The sequence below is a fragment of the Prionailurus bengalensis genome, chromosome D1 (genome assembly GCF_016509475.1).
Source record: "Prionailurus bengalensis isolate Pbe53 chromosome D1, Fcat_Pben_1.1_paternal_pri, whole genome shotgun sequence".
Classification (NCBI taxonomy): Eukaryota; Metazoa; Chordata; class Mammalia; order Carnivora; family Felidae; genus Prionailurus; species Prionailurus bengalensis.
In genome coordinates this window covers 1086062-1112681 of record NC_057346.1, presented here as the reverse complement: position 1 = coordinate 1112681, position 26620 = coordinate 1086062, and the positions used below count along the sequence as shown (strand labels likewise).

Sequence of the window (26620 nt, the reverse complement as noted above, 5' to 3'; positions counted from 1 at the left end):
GCAAAGAGGGAGAAAGAACCCCAAGCAGGCTCTGTGCTGTCAGTGCTGAGGCTGACACAGGGTTCGGTCCCACAAACTGTGAGATCATGACCTGAGCTAAAATCAAGAGTCAGACACAACCGACTGAGCCACCCAGGCGCCCTGCTTTGTACCTACATTTTGAGCTTATTTTTATATTTTTCCTGAAGTAGGGACCTAATTTATCTTTTTCCATATAGTGAACCAATTTTTCCTACAAAATGTTTAAGTAACCCAAACTCTCATAGGCCTGTTTCTGGGTTCTGTTCTGTTCCATGAGCTGTTTGTATGTTTCCATACTGTTACCGCATTATTTTTCCTATGGCTGGGTGATGTGTCTGACTGGTTAGTAGGGTGAGTCTGTCTCCTCTTTTCTTTTTCAGGACTTTTTTATTTTTTTAATTTATTTTTATTAAAAAATTTTTTTAACAATTTATTCATTTTTGAGAGACAGAGCACAAGTGGGAGAGGGCAGAGAGAGAAGGAGACACGGAATCCAAAGCAGGCTCCAGGCTCTGACCTGTCAGCACAGAGCCCAACGTGGGGTTCAAACCCATGAACCTTGAGATCATGACCTGAGTTGAAGTTGGATGCTTAACCAACTGAGCCACCCAGGTACCTCTTTATGACTGTCTTAATCAGATATCAGGGAACTACAGCCCCTGGGCCAAACTCTGCCCACCAACTATTTGTCATTAAAGTTTTATTGGAACACAACCATGCCCATTTGCTTACATACTGCCAATGGCTCCTTTTGAGCCCCGTGACAGTAGAGTTGAGTAGTTGCATCCAGCCACCAAAGCTTGAAATGGTTAGTATTTGTTACAGAAAAAGTTTGCCAACTCCTGGTCTTAGTTATTCACAGACTTGAATTCTTCCACATGAAGATCAGAAATATTTTGGCAAGGTTCCCAGCTCCAGGTTCTTGATTACAAGCAACAGAAGCTGGTTCTATCTGATGTAATGTAGAAATGAATTTACTGCAGAAGACATCGGAGTTAACTGGAGATCTTGGGAAAAAGCCCAGAGAAACAGGCTCAAAATCTGGGCGTGAACCAAGGAAGAGCAGGTGGCAGCAGGACAGACAGACAGAAGGGAGCACCTGCTGGGATGCCAACATGGAGGCTGCCACAGTGAAAAGTCCTCTGAACCCTCCCCGCATCATTGCACCACTCAGGATTCAGAACCCTGAGAAAGAGAATTTCATGTCTGAGCTCGGATCACGTACTCATATGCTAGTTTCCAAAGAGCAAGAAGGGGTGTCTCTGTCCCTTCTTCCACTTCCACAGAGGGGTTCCTGCCTTCTACCAAGACTCACTCAGTGGAGGACTCATTCCAAATATGAGCAGGGCAGGATCTCCCCAAAGGTGACCGTGACTTTGCTTGAAACTGCATTAAATTAGGGAAAAATTGTTACCTTTAAATATTGAAGACGATTCATCTCACTATTAATTCAACTCTTTCTTTATACCCTTTGCTGGAGTTTTAAATTTTCTTCTGTAATGACCCTGTGAATTTTTGTCTCTTAAGTCCTTGATATTTTGCAGTTTGGTTGTTGTTGTTTTGGTATTTTATTGTCTACTATCTTCTTGACTTTATTATGGCTGATATTGAGGGGTGCTACTGATTTTTGTGCATTGGCCTTATAATATTGACCTTTCTTATTATTTCCAAAAGTCTGTTGGTTTTTAGTCTTCGTGTAAATGATCACAATACTTACGATTGTGATGATCTCATCTCTTTCCATCCAATCCTTGTATTTCTTAGTATTCTTTCCTGTCTTATTACATTGGCCTGAACCTCCAGTGTTATGTAGAACATTATGATAGCATGAGTCTTGCATTGTTCCAGATCTTAAAGGGAATGCTTTTCAAGTGTTTCCAGGTAAAAAGATAAATACTTTTCTATCCCATTGAGGAAGTTTCTTTTTGTTTCTAGTTTTCTACTAACTTACATAGTAAATAAGATGCTTTTTGTGCATCTGTTGAAATGTTCCTAAGTATTTCCTTCTTTAGCTTGTTAGTATATGAAATTACATTAATAGTTTTTTTCTAACGTAGTATTTTTCTCCTTACATTCCTAAACGTTAACCATAATTTATCACAATATAGTATATTCTTTTAATCATTGAATTCAGTGAGCTAGTACACATTAGGATGTTTGCATCGGTATTCACCAGTGAGACTGGACTGTAATCTACTTTTAGTGTACTGTTTTCCATCAAGTTTTCATACGAGAGTTAAATTGGCTTCATGAAAGGAAATGGCACTCTTATCCTTCCTAAAGAAAAGAAATAATAAAACTAAGGTTACAAATCAGTAAGATGGAGAATTTTCAAAAGTGAAAACAATTACCCAAATTACAATTTGTTCTTTTAAAAAGAGACAGATAACCAGTTGCCCACACTCCCCAGTCTGCCCCGGAGACCTCCACGTGACACCCGCTCTCCTGGTAGTTAGTAACAGCAGCCCCTGTCGCCCACAATACCTTACCCACGGGGTGAACCTGCCACGACGGACGTGGGTTTGAGGCTGTGCATGAGCCGAATCACAGGGTAAACTCACCTGGTCTGTCTGGGTTGTAGGCTTCTCACTGGCAGTGTAGGAATTGTAACATTCACCTCACTGGGAAGCTGGAAGTGCACCCTAAATAAAGCAAGTAAACTGTCAACATCTACACAAAAGTAAGTTGACTCCAGCACCAGTGACTGCCGTCCCTGCGACCCACCAAGTGGAGCCAGGATCCCAGCGCCCAGACTCAACAGAAGAATCCCAGAGCCATCTTGACCAGAGGCAGGGGACTCCGTGTGAGGCCACACCACCACGAAGTGACAGAAAAGATACGTGTTGGTCTCCTCCCCCAATTCCTGGCACAGGCCTCCTGATACCCTGGTAATGTCCTGGCTGATCGGAGTGTCTTTTACTTGTATGAGGTGACCCCAGGGGGTGTCCTTTCACCACAAAGACCAAGCCAGGATTAGGAGCTTGAAATTTCAGCACCCTCACCCTCCATTCTCTCGGGAAGGGAGAGCGGCTGAAAATGGACTGATCATGCCTAAAGCAAGGGGCTCAGAAGCTCCTGTTCTGGGGCCTCCCAGAACTCACCCCACGCGACTCTTCGTCTGGCTGTTCATCTGCACCTTTGTCGTGTCCTTTAATAAGCGGGTAAACGTGTTTCCCTGAGTTCTGAGAGCTGCCCTAGCAAATGCTTTACTCTGACGAGGGCGAGCGTGCGATCGCGCGATCGCGAGATGTCCAGCCAAGGTGGACAGAAGTCGCGAGGACCCTGGGGACGCACCCCTCACGACCCACAACTGAAATGGGGGTTGAGGAACAGAGTCCCGGGACTGAGCCCTGACCGGGTGGGATCTGAGGCCTCCTCAGGGACACAGCGTGGGGCTGAGCGAAAACGTGGGATACGCAGCTGAACGTTGGGGAGAACCGGTGTCAGAAACGCGTGTGCGCATGCGCACCGGCGGGCGGGAGCTGACGGCGGCAGGCGGGCGGGGAGAGGTGCGCATGCGCACGGGCCGGGCAGGCGGGACCCAGGACGCTGCAGGCCTCCAGACGCAACGCGAGGGGTTCCCCCGGGAGCACCTCCTTCGGCGCCGGGGTTTCAGAGCTTGGGCCAATATTCCAGCGTCCTAAATGTGTCCGGGAAACTTCCAGAAGCGGCGGAGCCAACAGCACGGTGCCGACGAGGACCACAGGCAGGTGAGGCCACGTGGGCCCGAGCGGCCCCAGGGCGTGACTGGAGGGGGTGCGAGCTGCTGGGGCGGCGGACGCTGGCCCTCTTCGGCCCGAGGTGCCGGCAGCTTGGAGGCCACGTGACGCTGCCCCACGGGTGAGGGCCACGAAGAGAGGTCATGATTCTCGCGTCCCCAGGTTTCCGGTCTTAGCTGCAAACCTGCAGCGGATCCCGGCTCGGGGCTCAAGCTTGTATCTGCGGGTCTCTCGGTGGCCCTTCCGCACCGGTGTTCCCCGCCCTTCCACCTGCCGCGGGCCCCGACCCCGCACCGCTCACCGGTGACCGGGCCGGCCGGGAGGTGCCTTCTCTCCCATCTCGTCTTGATGCGCTTTATCTCGGGAAGGAGACCCGTGCGGGACGGAAGGGAGTCCCCTCTTCCGTCTTACTCTCCAGGGGTGCCGGTGGGACAGGGACGGCATTGCTCACGCGTGTGCGAGGACCGCCGGCTCGCTGGGGACAGGTCTGGTATTCCCCGCCCCCCCCCCCGGACAGGCTGACCCCGCCGCCTCCCTCCGGGATTCGCCCTCCTTCAGTCCTTCCTCCACCTCAAGGCTCAACCCCAAGGTCAGCTCCGCTGTGAACTTTGCCTCCGCTCTCCCCTGTCATCTCCCATCTTCCCTCCTCACTTAGTATCTGTGGTTGCCAGTCTCAACGTCCTTATCCAAATGTCTGTCACAACACCCGTGACACTTTATTCTCTCTAGCCGATTGTGGCTGTGTCCCTCCAATGGACTGGAGCCTCCTTGAGGACAAGGACTTGGTCAAAGTTCTTCTGTAACCCAGTCAACATAATAAAGTAGCCAGCGCATAATAGGTCACACTTGGTTCCTTTTATCCCCTCTGCAGCCAAATGTAGAGGAAAGTCAAAACCTTTATTCAGAACAATTAGAGATCCCGCCGTTTCCACCCTATTTACCACTTCCTCTCTTCACCAGATGTCTCAGGAAAGAATAAACAAAGTCAGGCAGAAACTCAATTTTTTGGGTACAGACATGTATATGTTTCAAAAGGATAAGCAATTACATCTTCCTTACAAAAGGAATTGTGTCTTAAGGCCACAGAATAAAATAGGTAAAAAGGGGACTGTGAGAGTTACTTTGCATTTCGTTCAACATCTACTTGTGAATAAGTCAGTTTGCAGATAATCCAGTTGAATTGCTGGTTTTCAAACCCATTTTCCTAAAATGGATCTGCTTCTTTGTAACTGGGATCTTCCTGGAATGTGGACCATAAACACATAACTTATTTTCACGTTAATGACAAACTTATTTGTCAACCATCTGCACCCATTACTTTGGACAGAATCTTCCTTTGTGAACATGCCCCTCAGAGAGTGGTGATTTAAACCAGGAACAGGCGCAGTGCAGCCCAGGGTCAGAACCACACCAGAGTATTTCCAGAAAGCTCTAGACTTTATCCTGGGAACACGGCTAACTACAGTAGGTCTTTCCTTCCTGTAAACATCCCCACCTTTGATAACCTTCACCAGCCTCACCGGTTTTCTGAGTATGGCCTGGCCCTGGCATCATCAGCAATGCCTGGGCCTGGTGACTGGTTAGAAATGCAGACTCTTGAGTTCCAGTCCAGGCCTGCGGGGGCACAAACCCTGCATGTGAGCGACTCCCCACATCCGGTTCCTTTACCTTCAAATGTGTTTAACCTTTTACAGCCCACGTGTCCCCTCACAGCCGTGGGAAAGAGAAAGTCACCCTGCCTCTGGGCCTGGCCCTCACCACACCCTGCCTCTGGCCCGGCCCTCACCACTAGTGAGTGCACAAACAGTTTCGCAGAACATCCTGAGACCGGGCGGCTCCGTGAGCTTGTCTGAACACAGACAAAAACAGGAACACGTCCAAGCCACAAAAATAACCAAAATGTTTTCCATCCTAGCGGAAATGACTGGCCATTGTCTCTGGGCCAGTGAAAGCTTTGGATTCTGTTTATCCCTGTCCTCGTCCTGTACCCACTCATAGAATTGCCCCTGCTTGAGGACAGCATCCAACCATGTCTCAGTATGACCTAACAGAAGCCAAAATCCTCCCCCAAAAAGTCCTTTTCAGTCACTTCTTGCTAACGTGTTGCAGGGTGCGCTGTCTCCCTGGATACACTGAGCAACAACCCTGCTTGCTCAGGAGCAGGTGCGTGCCTGGTGGTCTTTGACGGTGCCGACACGGGCGTTATTGCACAACCTTGCTGCGAGTTCCCCTCCCTGAAAAGGTGATTCCCAGTCCAACCCAAGGCAAGGAAGAAACGGAGATACTCTTTAGAAACATTTACAGTAATGTGAGAGAGTGATTTTACTGAATCTAAAAGTAAGGCATCGGGCTGTGTTTTGTATACCAGTTACTCAAATTTTATTTTCCTGCTCCTCACTTGAAGTCACAACCCCAAGATTAAGAGTCGCATGCTTCACCGATTGAGCCAGCCAGGCGCCCCCCGCCCCTGGCCAGGAAAGAATTTTAAATAAGTATCAGCATCCTTTTCCAAAACCTAGTTCCCAATGTTTTTATGGGTGAATTTTTTTTTTAAACATCAAGGAACATATATGTCGAATGTTATTTAGACAAGAATAAAGCAGGACAGGCTTCCTAATTAATTTTTTAGAGCCTATCTAGTAGAACAAAGCTCATCAATACAGCATTTGAATATTAGAAGATGGTGCCATTAGTATTGTCGTAAAGGTGCTGTGCCAGACCCTTATTGGGATTGCTGCTTCTTTTTTGGCTGATGTCATCAGGTACCTACTGAGTGTTGGCACTGTTCTCAGCATGCAGCGGCCGCATTGGGGCCACCACCCCTTCTTTCCATTATAAGCATTGTCATCCTTGGCTACAGAAGTAGGGGGACACAGGTAGAGGCGATCAGAACTCCTCACCCCTCTGGTGTCAAGGGCGGCTCCAGAGGTGTGCTTATGGTACACGTAGAATAAATCCACTTTCCCCAGAATTGTTCTAACTGTAGGTAGCAGGGAAGTAGCCTTTTTTCCTTTGTCGTGAGTCATTAGGATGCGGGACAGACTGCCGGCAAGCTGCACCCCCCCCCCCCACCTCCCCGTGCCTGGAGAGAATCTGTCTGACATAGTAGGTAACAGGTCAGTCCAGACTATGGGGATGCAAAAGATACAAGAGCAAGGGAGAGACTCTCAACACTGTCCGTAGGATTCCCTGAGGCCGGATCTCCCCTGGCGCCCGCACCCTCCCTTCCCCTTCCTAGGGCTTGGTTTCATTCCTAATTCCCAAATTCCTGTTTTAGTTTAAGGTAGTTCGATTTCCTTTTCTGTCATTTTCCACCCAAAAGCCTTTGCTAACACAGATCCTCAGTGAGCGGCAGGTGTGGTAGAAGGAGCGAGGGCCAGAGAAGGGACAGGTGCAGCCTTAATCCTGTGACCACTCTTCCCTTGGCCTCTCCGAGCTTCACGCGCTTTGTTTGCAAGCTGGGGTTAGGAACAGCCCACTCCTGAGAGTTCCACTCAAGCTCTGGAAGGGCAGGGAATACGTCTCACTCCCCTTCTTATGTCCCCAGCACTTAACCAATTGTCACAGACTGGGCCCTTCATAAATATTTATTGAATGAAACAACAAATGAAAGCTTAAATTGGGAGGTAAATGCCAGAGCGCTAACGCTCCTACAACGGATGGCGAGCGCATGGGAGGCTAACCTTTCTCTTCCATGGGAAGACAGAAAAGAATCTGTCTCTACTCAGATCTGCTTGTCACTCGTCCCTAGTAGAAACTTCTGACTCACCATTTCCCCCCCCAGGCACAGTGCCTGGGAAAGGGCAGCTGGGAGAGTCGAGGCTGCAGAGCCAGCTAGAGGGAGGGAGGCCCCAGGCCTCCAGGAGACTCCTGCGACTACACTTCCTACCCACTGAGGAACAGGCATGGCTGAAGGAGGAGGGCCAGGAATGATGACTGGTATGTGACCAGCTTCCAGAAGGAAAGAGAGAGGAAGAAAACTAAGAGGACACTGGAATCTCCAGGCCTTTGCTCTTTGCTCTCCCAGGCCCTGGCCCCTGTGTCCCTCAAGGGCTCCTGCAGGGGAGGAAAAAAGTTTTCCACCCCTCTCAGGGTCCCTGGTTGGATCCGGAAAGTAAACCAACAAGGACAGATTAATAGGAGCAAATAGTACAAATTCATTTAATAGAAGTTTTACGTGACCTGAGAACTTTCATAGGGAAATGACCAGCGTTTTTACACCAGGTTTGATGGTGAGGAGACAGGATGGACAAGTGGGATAGGACAAAGGGGATGAGGGGGTGAGCTGGAGGAGGCCTAGCCAGGCCTGCCTGTTGGGATTCTTCTCCCTCACCCCAGAGGTGAGGCTGCTCCTTCTCTCCTCGTATAGGGAGGACCCCTCTCACTGGAGGGTCTCATGACCTGCATCGGGGAGAAGGGTCAGGGGAGGCCAGAGAGACCGCCCGCTTCTGCCCTCTTCTAACGCTGTCCCTCATCTTTCAGGGTAGTGTGTCCTGAACCCCGTCACTTGAAAACCAGAGGTTGGTTTAGCAAAGGTCCTCATGGAGAAAGCCAGCTCTTTGGCCTGTTTGTATTTTTGCTTTTCTCACTTCCCGTTTAGCCTTTGAAGATTCCTAACTTCATCAATTTGTTGAAGTCTAGTTTTCTAAATGTCCCTTTATCCTTTATCCAGCATTTGTATGCGTTTTCACTGTGAAAGTCAACTGAGGTGTCTAGGATGTTGTATTGCCAGTGACACTGGTAATTCTACTTGACCATTCTCACAGAGTTTCACTGATTTCATTTCAAAAAGGTTCCCTTTATTTAGTGTTTTCTCTCTTTATTATCACGGAAAATCTTAATATTTTAGTCTACCTGGTCTTTCCTCTCATATTTCATCATTAAGCCTAGGGTTTCCCAGACTTCTTAAAACTTTCTGATGTTTAAAGCAAATACGTGCTCAGGAGTGTATACAGTTTTTATAAAACAGTCAGCAAAGTAGGGGCGCTGGCGTGGCTCAGTCAGTCGAGCACCCAACTTCAGCTCAGGTCACCAAGTCACGGTTAGCGAATTTGAGCCTCACGTCAGGCTCACTGCTGTCAGCACAGAGCCCGCTTCAGATCTTCTGTCCTCCCTCTCTCTCTGCCCCTCCCCGATTCACGTGTGCACTGTTTCTCTTTCTCTCAAAAATAAATAAACATTAAAAAAAATGATAATTTTAAAAATAAAATAATCAGTCAAACAAAGTAGTTAAGAGCGTGAGTTCTGGACGCAAACGTCCTGGCTTTAAATACCCTTTGCCACTTAGCTGTGTGGCCTGTCCCTTGGACTTCCTCGTGTATAAAAAGGGGATGATAATAATAGTGCCCCTCCTTGTTGGGGACTGAGTTAGTTAATGTATGTAACGTTCTTAGAACATGGCCTGCCGCTCATAAGAGCTGTATTGTGTTGATTTCATTCAAATTATAATTCTGACCAAATTATTAAAATTATTACTGCTATCCAGCACCTGTCAGTGACAATATTTATAAATCAGTAACATTTTTGCATAATCCTAGAGGCTTGAGCCTCACTGGCTGGAGAAACCGTATGAAACCATAGGAAAGCATAGGGAAACCTAGGAAGCATAGGGAAGCTAGACCTAAGTATTTTAGACGAAGACAGAAGTAACACTGACCACTTGCTGAGCCAGATGCAACAGTAGGGGTTTTCTATGAATTGTCTCATGTCTTCTTTCTAACATCACTTTGACAGAGGTGCTCTTATTATTCTCATATCCCAGCTGAAGAAATGGAAGTTCTGAGAAACTAAGGGGCTTCCCTGATGCTTGCAGATGAGGCAAGGACGGATGGAGAATCGGGCTTTAGATGCCACAGTGAGTATGTTTAGCGGGGCAGATGCCCAGCCTCACATCTCTGGAGTCAGCACACACTCGTGTCCCCTGAATTCATGGTTACAGTTCCACATTGCTGTTGGATGGGACATAAGACACTCCTTTGTCAAATAAGTCCTCCTGGGGCGCCTGCATGGCTCAGTCGATTAAGTGTCTGACTCTTGATTTTGGCTCAGGTGATGATCTCACGGTTCGTGAGTTTGAGCCCCACGTCAGACCTCGTGCTGACAGTGCAGAGCCTGCTTGGTATTCTCTCTCTCCCTCCCTGTCTGCCCTTCCCCTCCTCGTTCTCTCTCAAAATAAATAACTAAACTTAAAAAAAATAAGCTGTTTCCAAAACGTGTGTGTGTATGTATGTGTGTGTGTGTGTGTGTGTATATACATGTGTATATACATGTGTGTGTATATACATGTGTATATACATACACACACACACACACACACACACACACACACACATATTTATCAGTACTCCTCATTCTCATTTCACCAAAGAGGAAACTAGATCTATACGTCTGTGGCTTGGGCTCCACAATTAGAAGTGGCAGAAATGAGGCCAGAAGTCCGGTCTTCTAACACTTAACGGCAGTGTCATTCACTATGCCTGTCTTAACCCTGAAGTCAGGCTTTTTTCATTGGTGTTTTATAAATACAGTATCTGATTTATTTGATATGGGGAAAATACAAATTGTTTTGTTAATACAGAAACCCAGGGAGTTGAAAATTAGATACTTTATTATTGTTAAACTTATGGTTTACAACAAGCAACAAGACAATTCAAAACCAGACAATCTGAACATAAGTACCTTCAAAGAAGTAACCGGTGTCTAACTATGTTAGATTATAATGCCACTGTCCTTACAGCCATAGCACCTTTCTAATATGCTAGAGGGTCACCTAAACCATCTGGTTAATAAGAAATACTATTTTAGGGGCGCCTGGGTGGCGCAGTCGGTTAAGCGTCCGACTTCAGCCAGGTCACGATCTCGCGGTCCGTGGGTTCGAGTCCTGCGTCAGGCTCTGGGCTGATGGCTCAGAGCCTGGAGCCTGTTTCGGATTCTGTGTCTCCCTCTCTCTCTGCCCCTCCCCCGTTCATGCTCTATCTCTCTCTGTCCCAAAAATAAATAAAAGTTGAAAAAAAAAATTTTTTTTTAAATAAAAAAAAAAAAATACTATTTTAAGCCTCAGTACAACTTCCTTCTTCCACTGAGGCCTACTCACCTGTGAACAGATAGAATACACAATACAGTATAAATTAAGACCAAGGCCACCCTGAATGAGACTGTGGGTCACCACCTCCTCAGGAGCTCACATCACCAGTCCCTGAGCTCCAGGCACCCAGCGAGGCCAGCACTCGGTAACAAGAGTGCACAAGACCCGGAGGCCCTCAAGCAACTCAGATTCCGACGTGTTATCTCTGACACCTGGAGACTGGAGTGTCGCAGCTAGCTGAGCAGCTAAGCCTTCCCTCCCCCCAGCCTGTGGGGGTCCTCGTGTTCCACAAGGAAGGGAACTTGACGTTCTCATCTTCGTGTCCCCAGGACCGGGCACAGAGTCCTAATGCAGAGTGGGCGGGGATACCTGTCTTTGGAATGTTGTAACAGATGAACGGAGGAATCAGTGAGTTCACAGATGTTGCTGTGACCGTGTGACTGTGTCAGGGACGGGATGGTTCAGACGTGGCATCTTCCTCCTGTGGTCACAGACAAGGTCCATGTGCAAACACCAGAAGATTTCTGTTCACCTCAAACTCAATATAAACCAGTCATATGAGTTGTGGCTGATAAAAAATTACGAAATAACTTGCAATTGAGTTAACTGGAGTATGGTGCTCAAAAGGGAGAAAGTTAATAGGGCATTCTTCCCTCTACAGTCACTTCCAAATGTTCCAAATGCCATGCTCAATTCAAAGGGGAGTGATCTTTCTTTCCCAGATAGACACTCTCCCCGTTGTTCTGTCTTCTTTTCTTCCACTGGCTTGAAGTTTTGTTTGGTCCTCTCTTTCTAGCTCCTTTAGGTGTAAGGCTATGGTGTTCATTTGAGACTTTTCTTATTTCTTGAGCAGGCCTGCATTATTATAAACTTCCCTCCTGGAACCACTCTTGCTGCATTTCAGAGATTTTGGACAGTTGTATTTTCATTTTCATTTGTTTACATGTATTTTTTAATTTCTTCTTTGATTTCTTGGTTGACCCATTCATTCTTAGTAGTATGCTGTTTGCTCTGCCTGTATTTGTGTATTTCCAGAGTTTTTCTTGTGGTTGACTTCAAATTTCATAGCGTTGTGGTCAGAAAAGGTGCATGGTATGACTTCAGTCTTTTTGAATTATTGAGACTTCTTTTGTAGCCTAAAATGCAATCTCTTCTGGAGAATGTCCCATGTGCACTTGAAAAAAATGTGCATTCTGTTGTTTGGGGATGGGCATGTTCTGGATATATCTGTTAGGTCCATCTGGCCCAGTGTGTCATTCAAAGCCACTATTTCCACACTGATTTTCTGTCTGGATGATGTATCTATTGATGTAAGTGGGGCATGAAAGGATCCTACTATTACTGTATTACTGTCAATTTCTTCCTTTATGTCTGTTAATATTTGCTTTATGTATTTAGATGCTTTCATGTTGGGTGCATACGTATTTACTATCGCTACATCCTCTTGTTGGATTGTTCCCTTTATCATCATGTAGTGACTTTCTTTGTTTCTTGTTACGGTCTTTGTTTTAAGGTCTATTTTGACCAACATAAGTATTGCTAACCCAATTTTTTTTAAAAAGTATAATATAACCTCAAGATTGAGTTAACGGTAGCATGGTGCTCAAAGGAAGAAACGTTGGTAGAGGATTCTTCACTGTTGTGGCCACTTCCCAGACATTCCAAATGCGATGCTCAATTCAGACGGCAATGATCTTTCTTTCCCAGATAGACCCTCACCCTCTTGTTCTGTCTCTTCTACCCACAAAAATCCTTCTCATCCTATCTTCCATCTCTCCATTGTCCTCAGAATTCTCTCCTGTTCCACAATACCACTCCCCACAGCACCAATTTATTTCTCTTTCCCCTAAAGCCCTGTTATGTTACAGTGCTTATCTTTTTTACCTAATTTTTTCATTATTTATTTACATCTTATTTATCAAAAGAACACAAACTGCAAAGCACTGATCAAAGGCAATTGATTTTTATTATTTTTGTTGTACTTGCTCCCATGTGCATTTCATAGCATTCGATGACGATCTTCTAAAGGCCAGTGAGAGACCTTTGTCATTTCTTTCTTTTTAAATTACACACCACACCAAGCTAGTTGTTCTGGGAGAAGAACAGAAGTTACTTATCTTACCGTTGATTCAGACATCTACAAGCCACGACAAGAGGAAGCTGATACACTGGCCAGGAACAAGAGCAAACATTCTCACCGAGCCAGGAGCTGGGTTTTGCAACATCTCTTAGTTTATAGATCTGTAGATATATTTTCATGTACATAAATAAGAGTTAAGCAACTAAGGATGTAAACACGTTGTTCCCAGAAGAGGAAATACAAATGCCTAATAAAATAACCAAAGGCGTGCTGTCTCAGTTAATAAAAAGAGAAATGCAAATTGAACAAAATGAGACTCCATCACTTGCCTATCACGTTGGCAAAAGACAAAGAGGTAATGTTCAATATCAACAAGAGTGGGAATATAAATTTGAAAGTACATTTCACAATGCTGATCAGAATTTTTAAAACACACATGCTTTGACTGAATAATCTCCTTGCTAAGAATACACTCCTCAAAATCACTTTTTCCGTGTCGCCAGGATATTGGCTGAGGGATGCGTGCAGTGCCGTAAATTTAAATTAGGAGAAATCAGAGATAATCTAAATATCTGTCAAAATAATTAATTTTAAATAAACTATACCCATGCACTGATGCCATGCTGTCATCGCAAAGGAGGAAGCATATCTCTTTGTGTAGCTATGGAAACATGATCACAATACATTGTCCAATTAAAAAAGCAAGTTGTGAAACAATAACTACAGTGTAATTCTTTTTTGTGGAAAAAAAAGACCTGTTGTATGTTTCCATGTTCATATAATTGCACGTACAAATCTCTGCATAACTATATGTGCAAAAACACACATACAAACAAAAACAGAGGTCTGGAGAGAAAAAACCTAACACCTGTGGTTACCCCTAGGGAGGTCAAACAGGAAGGACTTTTTTTCTTACAGACTTCTGTGTATTGTTTAAATTGTCTTTCAACTTTCATGTGATACTTATGACTCCTTTTGAAATAGAAAATAAACCTAGTAAAAGTAGAGGCTTTTAAACGTTGTTATAAAATGTTTGAATACTCAAGGAAGCAGTGATCAAACTTCAGAGACTTCATGCATGAAAAATCTCTTTATTTTTAGCATTCTTTAGAACTCTGTGCTCACAAAATTATTCACATATATTTGTGTCAGTTACAGAAAACTGAAACCCTGTGTGGCAGCCCAGAACAGTCCATTCCGTGTGGTAGATGAGGTGAAAGGAACTAAATTAAGAAAAAGAAATTTCTCTGACACTTTGCTTTTAAAGCATTGACAACCCAAGTGTAGGGCTCTCAGAAACAATTCACCCAATCATTGGTTGATGCAAGGGGCCCCAAATTCAAATGCCACAGGACAGGCAAGTCAGGTAGCAACATCAGTGAGGCCAGCTGGGAGTAAGTAAAGAGGGAGGGATGTTTGGGGCGAGCACTGTCTCTAGCTAGTTGGGACTGCATCTTTCAATATTTTAAGAGGAATTAGACATGAGAATTTTTTATCGCAATACCCCTGGGTTTTACATTTAACAACAAATTATTTAAAATCTTAAGTGCTATGTTGGTAAACTGCAAAAGCCAAACAAAACACCTCTCCCCCCTGGACTTGGCCCGCAGTCTCCCACTTGCCATCCTTGGGCTCCACTGTCCTCGCGGGGTCTAGGGGACTAGTTACAACACATCCGTCATGGCCCACACAGGCTTGCTCTTCTTTCATGAGCCCTTCGGCCATGGTGTTCTAGAACATGAGTTCAAAGATAGTTTAGATATTTCTAAATCACTAACTGGAATCACATAGTATTTGTCTTCTACATCTGGCATATTTCACTTAGCATGTTTCCAGAGCCCATCCACGTTTCAGAACTTTGTTCCCTTTTGCGGCTGAAGAATATTCCATGGTATGGTGTATAGTGGGATTGTTTTTTGAAGCAGGCTCCACGCCCAACCCAAAATCAAGAGCACACGCTCTACGGACTGAGCCAGCCAGGCGCCCCGTCTTTTATAAGAAAAGCATACTGGTGCTCATTTCCCTTTCCAGCAGGACAGCATCTAAAGAAAACTCGTGGAATTTCCGAAGTCTGAGAAAGTTCAAGGTGTCTTTTGTTATGTTAATGAGGTGGTTTTTGGAAAGCCCCTCAGTCACTAGAGCAAGATAACTCGTTGCCAGGGGGACCAGCCAGGTGACTCACAGAACGGGAGACTGCAGTCCCAGCCCCTGACCTCCAGGGAGGGGAGAGGGGCTGTAGGTAAAAACTCGGCCCACAGGTGATGGTTACATCACCGTACCTATGTAATGAAGCCTCCATTAATACTCAGAAAGGACAGGGTTCAGAGAGCATCCCGGTTGGTAAACACTGTGGAGATCTGGGGGCCAGTGGCTCCCTGGAACAGGCAAAGCCCCGTGCCCTATCCCCATTCCTTGCTCTGTCCTTTTATAGTAAGCCTGTCTGGTGGTTCCTGAGTTCTGTCCTTTTATAGTAAGCCAGTATTCCAGTGACTAAAGGGGTTTCCTGAGTTCAGTGAGCCACTCTAGTAAATCGAACCCAAGGACAGGCCCTTGGAACCTCTGATTTATAGCCAGTCGGTCAGAAGCACGACTAACAACCGGGGTGACTGGCAGCTGGCCACCGAAGTGTGTGTGTATTGGGCGTGGGAGAATTGAACCCTTCACCTGTGCCATCTGAAGCTCTCTCCAGGTAGGTAGTGTCAGAGGTGAATTAAACTGTAGCGCATACAGCTGGTGCCTGAGCATTGCTTGTTGGTGTAGGGAACTGAGTGTCGAACATTTTCCATGCGTTTACCGCATTCGGTTTATCTGTTCCTTTGCTGATGGACGCTTGTTTCCCTTTGTCAGTATTGTGAAAAATGCTGTAAATACTGGATTTACAATATCTGAGTCCATTTTTCATTCCTTTGAGTATATACCTGGGAGTAAAATTGTTGGGTAATAGGATGATTCTGTATTGGACTCTGGGGAACTGCCAATCTGTTTTCCACGCCATCTGCAGCATTTTACATTACCACCAGCAACGCATGTAAATCCCTTATTTTTACGATGAAGAAGTCAAGAGTAAAAATGGTTAGATAGCTTGACCTCATACACGGTAAGTCAGCTGCAGGGCTGAGATCAGAAACAAATACTGAGGTCCCAGGACAATCTTCTTTCCGAGGTTAACCTCACCAAGATACGAGTCATATGATCAGGCAAATGGCAGCGATGTCTGCACAAAGACTGGACCATTGGAAAGAGTCTCCTTAATATATCTGGGGGAAAGAATTTGAATAAGTTCTGGATTTTGCTCTCCATCATAGAATTTTGTTTTAGTCTTTTCTTCCTCGGGTCTAAACTCAAGAGAAGATTAAATCATGCTTATCTTTCATCTAGTGCCCAACCAGGTGCCCAACACATTTTTTATCATTATTACACATACAGTTCTAAAATTAAGGCTTAAAAGTATTACGTTATATGTAAAAATTTTAACTTTAGAAAAATGGGAAAATTAACAAAAGTGGGAAGGAGAAAAAAAAAAGATTACCTGGAGAACTATCACCCCTGAGTGCTTTTTCCCCCATGTTTTTTTTTTTTTTTTTTCTAAGAATGGTGTTTTTTGTTTGGTATATATGGTGGAATTGTAGAATCTTCAAGTTTAAGAAAATTATTACAGTTTGGGAGAGGCAAACTTAAAAAATAGAACAGGAAAAATAGCTATTTATACCCAGCAAACCACAGCCAAACCCTCCTACCAACTCAGCAGCCCTCATAGTCTTATGACATCCCTTTTGGTGGTATGTTATTACTTATGTGTCCTATGGAAAACTTTCATTTATCCAAATATAAGAGCCTCAAGAGTTTGGCCACAGCTTATACCATTCTGTTCCTTCCTCCATGATGTCATTACAGTAGGTGCCCCTCAAAGAACTTGTGGATGATTTCTACTGACTTCACATCACCTTCGGGGTTAATACTCTCCTGAGTCTTGGATAAGGGGTGACCCAACCCAGTCCCTGAAGGGCTTCCCGTTCTGTGTAAGAAATTAGTTCAGTAATCACAGGCCGTTTAAACGTCATGCGAATCTTTGCCTAACTTGAAGAATACTGAGTGTAATTCCACATGTGACGTAATAGTGCTTCATCCGCTTGGCCCCATCCATCTCTCTGGGAGTCTTCAGCCCTCAGGTGACTCAAAGCCCTGGTCTCAAAAGCATCACCAAAAACTCCCTCTAAATGTCATCCCTGTGTTTCTTTGTTTTGCTTTTCTTTCCCCTTCCTTGGATTTCTTTTGCTTCTTCCGACCAATAAATTATAGCCCTTTGCATCATCTTGGCGTCCGTTCTTGCTTCTTTGGCTCAGCCCCTCTCTCCTGGGCCACTGATTCTGCTTAACGAAGGTTCAGGATGGGGCTGGCACACTCCCCCCTCTCCTGGAAGGGGACTTAGGAGTTAGGACTGGGGGGGAAGGCCTGGGAGAAATCACAAATGCCTATAATGTATTACCTTGCTTTTATTACATGATGAAATTCTCATATATCATGTATTATTTATTTGGGGTGGGCTACATGAAAGGTCTTGGGAAAAATTACATGGCCACTTGAAAAGGTACAGTGATGAGTTTTCTTTGACGATGGAGGCCACTGCCTCCCTACCGTCCCCTCTTCAGGATGTCACCTTGAGGACACAGCAGACCTGGTAAAAGTGGTCTGAGCTTGTGATCTCACAAAGCAAAGTCTTGGACCTCCTGACCCTGAAAGTGTAAACACTTACTGAGTCAGCTCACAGTCTCCCTCGGGTATGATGAGACCATCAGAGGGTCTATCCTCTCGTCTCTCCTGCCTCTCCCCCACTTTCTCTATAAATTTACGTGAAAATCTCTCCAGACTCTGTAGTCACTTGTAGCTTACACCCATGCTATCGCTGATCATGCTTACCCAGCATTGAAATCATGTTCTCTTTCTCTTCTATGTTGTTACAGAGGGGGCTTTTGTTGGAATCTTTCTGTTCTATTTCCCCAGCATTGCAATGATCCTCCAACAACCAGTTTCGTCTCTTCAGCTATAGTTCTTACTTCCCGTCTGCTGTCACTGCAGGTGATACCCCACGTGCACCTCTCCTGGGTGACCGTGGACTTCAGTAACGCCCAGCGCTGCCCAGACGGAGCACCGCTGACCACGGAGACACCAACACACGATCATCGAAACTTGGTTCTACCGTGGCTCGCTCTGCCCACGTTCTGGAGAGAGGCTGTCTTGTGGGACTCAGAGATGACAGAGGGACATTGAGGCCAAGTTCTGAGAGTGGCCGGTTCCAAGGAATGGGACGTGGAACTATCGTCCACCCAGGTGCTCAAGCCACAAACCGAGGGGTCAGCCTTAATCTCTCTTTCTGTCACCCGCCACGTGCAACCAACTCCACACCCAGTCCACATCCCAAACCCATCTGCGGCTTCCGTTGTCGCCACTTCTATGGTGGTTGGAGACGCCACGCAGTAGGCCTCAGACAAGATTCCCCGTTTCTACTCTTGTTCCTTTAGAGAGCTGGTGTAGTCTTTTTTATTTTTGTATTTTTTAAATTTTTAAACATGTTTATTTATTTTTGCAAGAAAGAGAGCCAGGGAGGGGCAGAGAGAGAGGGAGACACAGAATCTGAAGCAGGCTCCAGGCCCTCAGCTGTCAGCCCAGAGCCTGACACGGGACTCGAACTCCTCGCCGGTGAGATCATGACCTGTGCTGAAGTAGGCAATTAACCAACTGAGCCACCCGGGAGCCCCTGGCATAGTCTGTTTTAAAAATATAAATCATAACATATCACTTTGCCAATTCTCGAATGGCTTTCCATCATATGTAAATTAAAATCCACACTTCTCGCCTGAATAACCCCAACCCTCATCTTGTGCCTCTCTGCCCTTACTCACCAAGCTCCGGCCACAGTGGCTTCCTCTCTGCTCTCCCAACACCCCAGGCTTGGTTGAAATGTACTTCCCCTGGTTTTTTCACAGGCCTCCTTTTAAGGACTCAGCTTGACAGTTACCTTCTTAGAGAAAACTCCCCTGAGTACCTGTCCTGAAGTAACCACCCAGTTCCATCACACTGCTGTTTCCTCAGCACAGCGCTTACTTCTGGCGGGTCCTTGTGTGTATGTGTGTGCCTTCAGTCTCAAACTTTGGTGGAGTGGATGAAAGCTAAGGCCTATTCCTCCATCTCCCCGGTGGGAGACAGGAACTACTGAGCAGGGGTCAAGACTGTCAGAACTTTGTGGGGTGCACGGTGGCTCAGTCGGTGAGGCATCTGACTCCGGATTTTGGCTCAGGTCATGATCTCATGGTTGTGGGCTCTGGCCCCACATTGTGCCCTGTGCTGACAGCTCGGAGTCTGCTTGGGATTCTCTCTCTCCCCGTCTCCCTCTCTCTCGCTCCCTCCCTCTCTCCCTCCCTCTCTCTCTCAAAATAAATAAACATTAAATAAAAAACTGTAATAACTTTATTTCAGATTTTTTTTAACTTCCTCATCATAGCTATTTTATCTTTTGTCAATTTCTTCATCATGATTAGCCCTGAAACTCTGGCCATAGAAAGTGCTTATGATCCGTGCAGCTGGCAGCGGTGGCCTGGGGACTCGTGACCATGTCCATATGCAGGCTCAAGGAAGGAAGGGCACCGAAGAGCCGGGGTGGTCAGCTGTGACTTGAACGAGGAAAGGAAAGTGAGCCGAATCCCTGTGGCATCCTCCAGAGAAGGTCTGACAAACAAGCAGGGACTAACCGTGAAAGAGCTCAGGGGGCTTCCCCGCGTCCACCGCCAGAAACCTCGATCTCGGATCTCCTCTTCCTCCCATCCTCAGGACATGATCCTGCCCAGATCGCACACCGAAAACTCCCACCCCTTCCTCTCCCCCAGACAAGTGCTGTGGTTTCAGACACAGCTCCCCCCTCCCTTTTGGAGAAGTCATTCCTTCTAAACTGTCGTCTGCCCGGAACTTTCTTCTCTGACCTCCTGGTTTGGAGAGCAAAACCCAGTTGTGTAGGAGTGTATGGTCTCTGCCATTGGATCTTCACCTTTACTTGGTTTTTGCTTCTTGTGTTCTTTCTTTTGCTCTTAATGCACGAATCCTGCAGAGCATTGAATACAAAATAGACACCCAGTAGATCCTTTTGAATTAATTGTACTCTGGGGGAAGAAGCATGAAGGAAGAACGAAAAGCAGAGGGAGGAAGAAGGTGTGAGTAGAGCAGGGGCTCCAGAACACAGGGGAAGGCAGCAGAGTACAGGAGAGGGAGGAGGCCCAGAGAATCAGCACGCCCTGTGAAGACTTAATCACAGTGGATGCTCACGTGCTGTCGATCTGCTAACATGGAAGTTGACAGGAAATTGGCAGCGGCAGGGAGATGGCCACAGACAAACCCACACTCTTTTGTTCAGTCCTCCCACTGCCTTGTCTTATTAGCTGCTCCCTCACGGTCTCAAAGTCGGGGAAACTTGGGCTCGTTCCTCATGCAAATACTGATTTATCAACAGATTAGCTTATATGCAGTTAGAAGGTAATTACCTGTGCACACCTAAACGGACGAGCCTTCCTTTATTACCTCTTTTTCTTTGAATGAATAAAAATTGACCGTGGGATGTAAGGAATTGCAGTGATGGAACATGAAATCTCCGTGTCTTTTGTGCAGACTTAACAAGCAGCTTCTGTCATTCCTATCTGGAGACCATTGCCCTTTCCAGCCACTCACTGGGGTCTGTCATTTTAGGAGGCAGGTAGATCTGTGCTATTTGCTGCTGTTTCCCAGCACTCAGCACCGCGCTCGGTATATGACATGAGTTCAGTAAATTTTTGCATATTGACTGATTGAATGAATGAATGAACGAACAATGGTCCCAGTCTCTACTTCATCCTCAGGTGACCTTAAGTCTAAGACACAGATGTATGGGAAATACAGAATGGGTGGGGGAAAACATGACTGAGGGAGAAAAGTACCGTAGTTTGCTCTCTTTATGTCCAGCCCACGTTCGTTGTACAAATACACACACACTGAATGCCTTCTCTATGACGGAAAGTGTGTTACACTCCCAGGCACAAATGCCAAGACACAGACCCTCATTCCAGTGTGTGCTGGTCCAGTATCACATCGTGGCATCCACCACCCTCTGTGTCAGTGACTAGACTCTGCCCATGCGTCTGTCCTCCCACGAGACTGCCAAGTCCATCAGGACAGTGTCCATCATACTGTAAGCACGCAGCATTGACAAAGCATCTAATGGAGATTATAGCCATCTGGGGGTGGGGGGAAAGGCGTGTACAACTGGATAGAGCCAGCGTTCTTAGACGGGAGAAGGAAAGCTGCCCCTTGCTGACCTGGCAGGAAAGGAGGACATTGAAGATGCTGGGTGGCTCTCAGGATTGGTGGATGGTGTAGAGAATCATGACGGAGGCTAAGCCTCCAGGAATAATGCCCCGAACCCTGCAGAACTGGTCCTGTGAGAAACTGTTTCCCCTGCAGCTCCCCACCAGTACCACATCTGCATCAGACACTGGGTCTTATGTCCCCGTCCCCAGGGGAAGGGATGTTGCTGTGAGTGCTGGCCTCACAGCCCCCTGCGTCCGCTGCTGTTGGAATCCGCAGAGCTGGGCGCTCCAGGCCGGCCTGGTGCCTCTGCCTGCTCACACCGGGACTGAAGCTTCACGTGCACGAGTCGGATTGGCACAGCCTCTGACACATTCTGGAGCCCAGCTGCAAAGGAGGCTGAGGATTTGAGATAGAAAAGCAGACAAGCTATTCAAAAGATGATGAGTGGCCATAAGTACGACCAGTGTCCACTGTGTTACAGCAATACGGGATAGGAGCCGAACCAGAAACCTGCATCCAGAGACACTCTTCGGTTCTCATGGGACCTGCGTCCCTGGAGGAGAGACAAACACTGAGCATATACATGAGCGTAACGATGGAAACTGGTAGGTGCCACCAAGACACATAAAACTGTGAGGTGCAGTCTCCAAGAAAAGCTTTTCTGAGCTGAGCAGAGAGCTAAATGACATGAGGGGGTGGTACGCAGAAAGGCTCTGGGGTGGGAACTGATGTGGCATTTCTAAAAAACTAAAAGGAGGCTGGGGCTGAGTAAGTGAAGGGGGAGAGGGCAGGAAATGGGGCTCGAAGAGCAGCCAAGGACCATGTTGCGCAGGGCCACGATTTTGGACTCTGGAAAGTGGCAGGCAGGGGAATAGCATCATCTGACTTACATTCTAGAAGGATCACTCTGGCTGCGGTGGGAAGAGGGTAGAAGTAGGCTGACCAAGCTGGTCAGAGTATGAGCGGGGAGATGTGAGCACCAAAACCTGCCTGGGTGACTGGGGAGAAGAAGAGGTAGGAAGGGAATCTCGAAAGGTGACTGAAAACTGACCAGGAGAGGACGTCAGAAGGCATCCTGGCAAAAGGAAGAGCAAGAGCAAACACGCAAGGGCACAGAAGGCCCCGGAACATTTGGAGAACTTCGAGGAGTCCAGTGAGGTTGCAGAGAGGGATCCAGACATGAGGCTGGGAAGGTGGGGGACAGCTGGATCGCCCAGGGCTCCTGTGCTGTTTGAACTTTTCACATCAGCAGGGTCTAATGGTGCAGTGGTGGAAGCAGAAGCAGATCTCCCCGGGGAGGGCAGACCTTCCCTAGGACTTTGCAGGAGGACAGGAAGGACATGGTCCCTTCATTCCCCAGCCCCCTCACACTGGAGGAAACTGTGGGCCCACCCACAGTTCTGTGCCGTGACTACCAAAGCAAAGCTGGTGGTGCGGAAATCAGACAACAGGATGGAGGTCATTCAGGTCAAGGTCAGTTCCAGAAGAAACTGTCATGTTCACATTTTGTCTTCCAGACTTTCTCATTTCTCTTCTGGGGGCATCTTCCATTCCACCCCAGATTCCCAGGTACATGTACACCAAGCCTGAAAGGAAGACTCACATGTAGGATGGTCGAGAGAACAGAGGGGGGCATTTCAGAAGGAGAAAACAATGTGTCCCAATGCCAAGGAACTGGACACCCCCCGTGTCCGTGGGTGGCCAAACCGAGGCTGGAGAGGCACGTTGAACCTGGGCTGTGAAATGCTTGGTCAGTGGGCTAAGCAGTTGCCAGAACAATTTATTCCTAACCCAGACTCCCCAGTGGAGCTTGCTGCAGGGTGGAGGCCAGGGAGTGCTTGCTGGGATAGATTGCCCTCTTCAGTCTCTATGATCAGTCAAGTCCATATTGATGGACTTTGTGAGATCAGTAAGTATATCCCTCCTAACATAGTTTTGGGAACTTAACATTTCAAGGCAACGATGTGGCCTTTATGACATGAAATCTGGGTCAGAGATCAAAGATCTGCAGCGGGTAGAGAGTGGTAGCTCGGGGATTCATAGGGATTTTAAGTGTCCTGGATCCTGCTGTTTTCCATCTCAGCTGAGGGGTCCCACTCAATCTTTGTCGTTGTCCTGCATCAGCTACCAGTGCCTACAGGTCCCTTCAGGGCTCTTAGCAGGAACAAAAAGCTGACTTTAGAGTCACTGCAAGTCAAGACAAGTGAGTGGAATCGGCTCCGTCAGCTTAAGAGGGACTTGGCCCCAAACTATTCCGAACAGGTTATTCCATGAGAACTGGGCAGCAGCCCCAAGGGAAAGAAGGGAGGAGCAGGGCCTGGGTGGCTCCACTCCCCGGCTATTGCTTGGTTCCCCTCTCCACTGGGCTCTGCAGGCACAGAGCTGGAGGGCAGGGGCGGCCAAGGATGAGGTACAGCGTGGGGTACAGGACCCCCATGGAAAGTGCATCGTTCCTACAAGACCGAAATGCCGAAATGGTGTCAGGGAAGAGCGGCCCAGAACGTAATGGCTTCTGTCCTAAAAGCAAGCTCCTCCTGGGATTTGTTACAACGGGTACTGATGCAGATCCTTCCCGAAAGCCCAGTGGCGTAAAGGGGGGTGCACCTGTCCAGAGATCGTGGCTGTTTTATGTGTGGATTTAAACTAGGAATTTGTAGAGCCCCCACCACAGCTGAGGCTGGGTCCCCCGAAGAGAAAGTCCAGCGGGTCACGACCCCAACAAGAGGCCTCCCCCGGGGCGCGCAGCTCAGCCAGTCTGCAGCTTCCCCGGTGCCGCTGGGCCACGTGGCCCGGGCCCCACCGACCACCACCCGACAACTCCTTCCGGGCCCGGGAGGCCCAGCGCCCGCTCCGGCCCCCGACAACAACACCGCCACTTCCGAGAAGAAAGGAAACCGCTGAAGCTTCTGGGGCTCGCCCGCGAGGCAGGGGGGCCCGGCGCCTCAGCGTCCGGGTGTCCGGGCCGCGCCCCCGACAAGCCCCGCCCCAGCAGAGCTCCACCTCCTATTCGGCCTGGGCCCGCTCCTCCGCCTCCGCCAGGTCCCGCCCCCGCGCTCTGCTTTGCCTCGCAGGCCCCGCCCTCGACCCCGCCCCGCCCCGCCCCTGCGCGCCCGGCTGGGCCCGCTGCCCGAGCCAAGCCCCGCCCCCGCGCCCCGGCCCCTTCCCGCCTCCCCTCCCGGCCCCGCCCCACCTCGAGCCCCAGCCCCTCTCCCGCGCGCCGGCCCTGCCCCGCCCCTCCCCCAAACCCCGCCCTCGCCGACCATCGCCCCGCCTCCCCACCAGGCCCTGCCCCTCCCTCCGCCAAGCCCCGCCCCTGCGCGCCCGTCCCGCCCCCAGCCGGCTCCCGCGCCCTATTTGGGCATCTGGGGGGCCGGCGCCCGTGCGCAGCGGGGCGGCTGTGCGGCTCAGCGGACGCTCGGTCGGGAGCCGCGGGGCCGGCGCGTCCCGCCCTCGGAACAATGGGAGCGGGCGCGCGCGGCGGCTGGGCCGCGCTGGTCCTCTGCGCGCTGCTGGTGCTGGCGCTGCTGAAGGCCGCCGTGGACAGCGCGGGCCTGGACGGTAGGTGGCGGCGCGGGCTCCCCGGGAAGGTTGTGCGCGCGGGGGGCCCCCCCGGACGTGGCCGGGGAAACTGAGGCTCGGGCCGGCCGCCGTAGCAGGCCCGGAGGGGCGCGTAACCTGTTGAGTGAACCAGGCGCGGGCTCGCGGTTTTCTGTCCCCCTCCCGCGCCCCGAAGTTGGTGTGTCCCGGGGGGGGGGATAAGTGCCCCCGGGCCCCCCCCCTGGAAGCTGGGTCGGGTTCCTGCGCACACGTGCCCGGCGGGTGTGGGGAGTCCTTTAGCGCGGGGCTGCGCGGCCGCGGACTGAGGCCCCCAGACGCGAGAGGGGACGTGGCGGGGGGGGCGCGCTGCCCCCCGGGCGCCCCCGCGGATGCGCCCCGCCCGGCGCGGTGGGCACCTGCCCCGGCGCGCACCTGCCGCGCAGCCCTCGTGCCACCGCCAGCTGTGCGCGCCCCCGGCGCAGGGCCCTCGTCGTTCTCGGGGTGGGGGTGGTGAGGGGGTCCTTTTGGGGAAGGGCCGGGAAGCTGGGGTTCGCCGCGTGCTTTCCGTGTTCCCTTTGTCAGCCACTGTCGCGGTCCGGTCACCGGGCAGTGGTCGGGAAGCTAGGGTAAGTTCTTTTCAGTGACCCAAGTCCTCCGTAGTTTTAAATTCTGTCCACCTGCTGTGTGTTTAGCGAGGGATGAAGGCTGCAGTTCAGGCGCAACACCTGCTTTGGCTAGAATTATGTGGGTGAAGTTAAGACAATAATACTTTCTGTTTGTTTGGCTGGTGGTTTTGTTGGTTTGTTGTGCTGAATTGTGCATGTCCCGAGCCGGCTTTGCAGCCCTGAGTTTGATGATCAGTAAATCACGTCCATCCTATTTTCCATATTAATGAGATGTTTCACTGTAAGGTGAACAATCTGGAATGAAACAGTCTGTTTTGGTGCTAATTTTATACCAATATCAGTAAGGGCAGATCTCCATTTTTTTTATTTGTTATTTTGTGAAAGTAAACTTTATTGTTTCTGCGGTGAATTTCTGGTCAGAGAAACTGGTTAGAGTGTCCTTGCTTTCTTTTTTTTTTCTTTTTTCTTTTTTTTTGCCCTAATAACAGATTGCCTTGTTTTATTTTTTTTTTAATTTTTTTGTTTAACGTTTATTTATTTTTGAGACAGAGAGAGAGCATGAACGGGGGAGGGGCAGAGAGAGAGGGAGACACAGAACTGGAAGCAGGCTCCAGGCTCTGAGCCATCAGCCCAGAGCCCGACGCGGAGCTCGAACTCACGGAGTGTGAGATCGTGACCTGAGCTGAAGTCAGACGGTTAACCGACTGAGCCACCCAGGCGCCCCAGATTGCCTTGTTTTAATATTCACTGTTGGACTGTTCTGTTTGTTACTTAACGTCTCACTAGAGGTGAGCGCTGTTTGGAAATCTGGGAATGAATCTCTGCTGCAGGAGAGCCTTCATTTCATGAACCAGTACAGCAAACAGGAGCTGGAATCCACGTCTACAGAGGCTAATGTCACTGTGAAATTAGACTAAAAGACGGTTCTCTAGAGAACTTCTCAAAACAAGGAAATGTTTCCTGGCCTTCCTGTGGAGTGTGTAATGTGTATGAAGTATCCTTGTGAAGTACGGTAATTTTTAACAATCATACTAGGGCACGGGGTGCCTGGGTGGCTTAGTCAGTTAGGTGTCTGACTTTGGCCCGGGTCACACAGTTCGTGAGTTCAAGCCCCACGTCGAGCTCTGTGCTGACAGCTCGGAGCCTGGAGCCTGCTTCGGATTCTGTCTCCCTCTCCCTTTGCCCTCCCCCAGCTCATGCTTGCACTCTGTCTCTGTCAAAAATA

The 26620-nt window shown here is 48.5% G+C and overlaps 1 protein-coding gene and 1 long non-coding RNA gene across 2 annotated transcripts in view; one reads left to right on the top strand and one right to left on the bottom strand.

Moving 5' to 3' along the window:
* Positions 1-2114: 2114 nt before the first annotated feature.
* On the bottom strand, positions 2115-3459 carry LOC122482468. The gene is made up of 3 exons (XR_006297187.1): positions 3123-3459; positions 2583-2663; positions 2115-2298 (listed from the first exon to the last, which is right to left on the bottom strand). It is a non-coding gene; the product is annotated as an uncharacterized LOC122482468 (long non-coding RNA).
* Positions 3460-24542: 21083 nt separating this feature from the next.
* Positions 24543-26620, top strand: part of TMEM123 (transmembrane protein 123) — a 57653-nt gene continuing 55575 nt past the window's right edge. Inside the window, exon 1 of the mRNA XM_043579176.1 lies at positions 24543-24790. Coding sequence (XP_043435111.1) covers positions 24691-24790 — 100 coding nt within the window. The 5' untranslated portion in view covers positions 24543-24690. The remainder of the gene's footprint in view (positions 24791-26620) is intronic.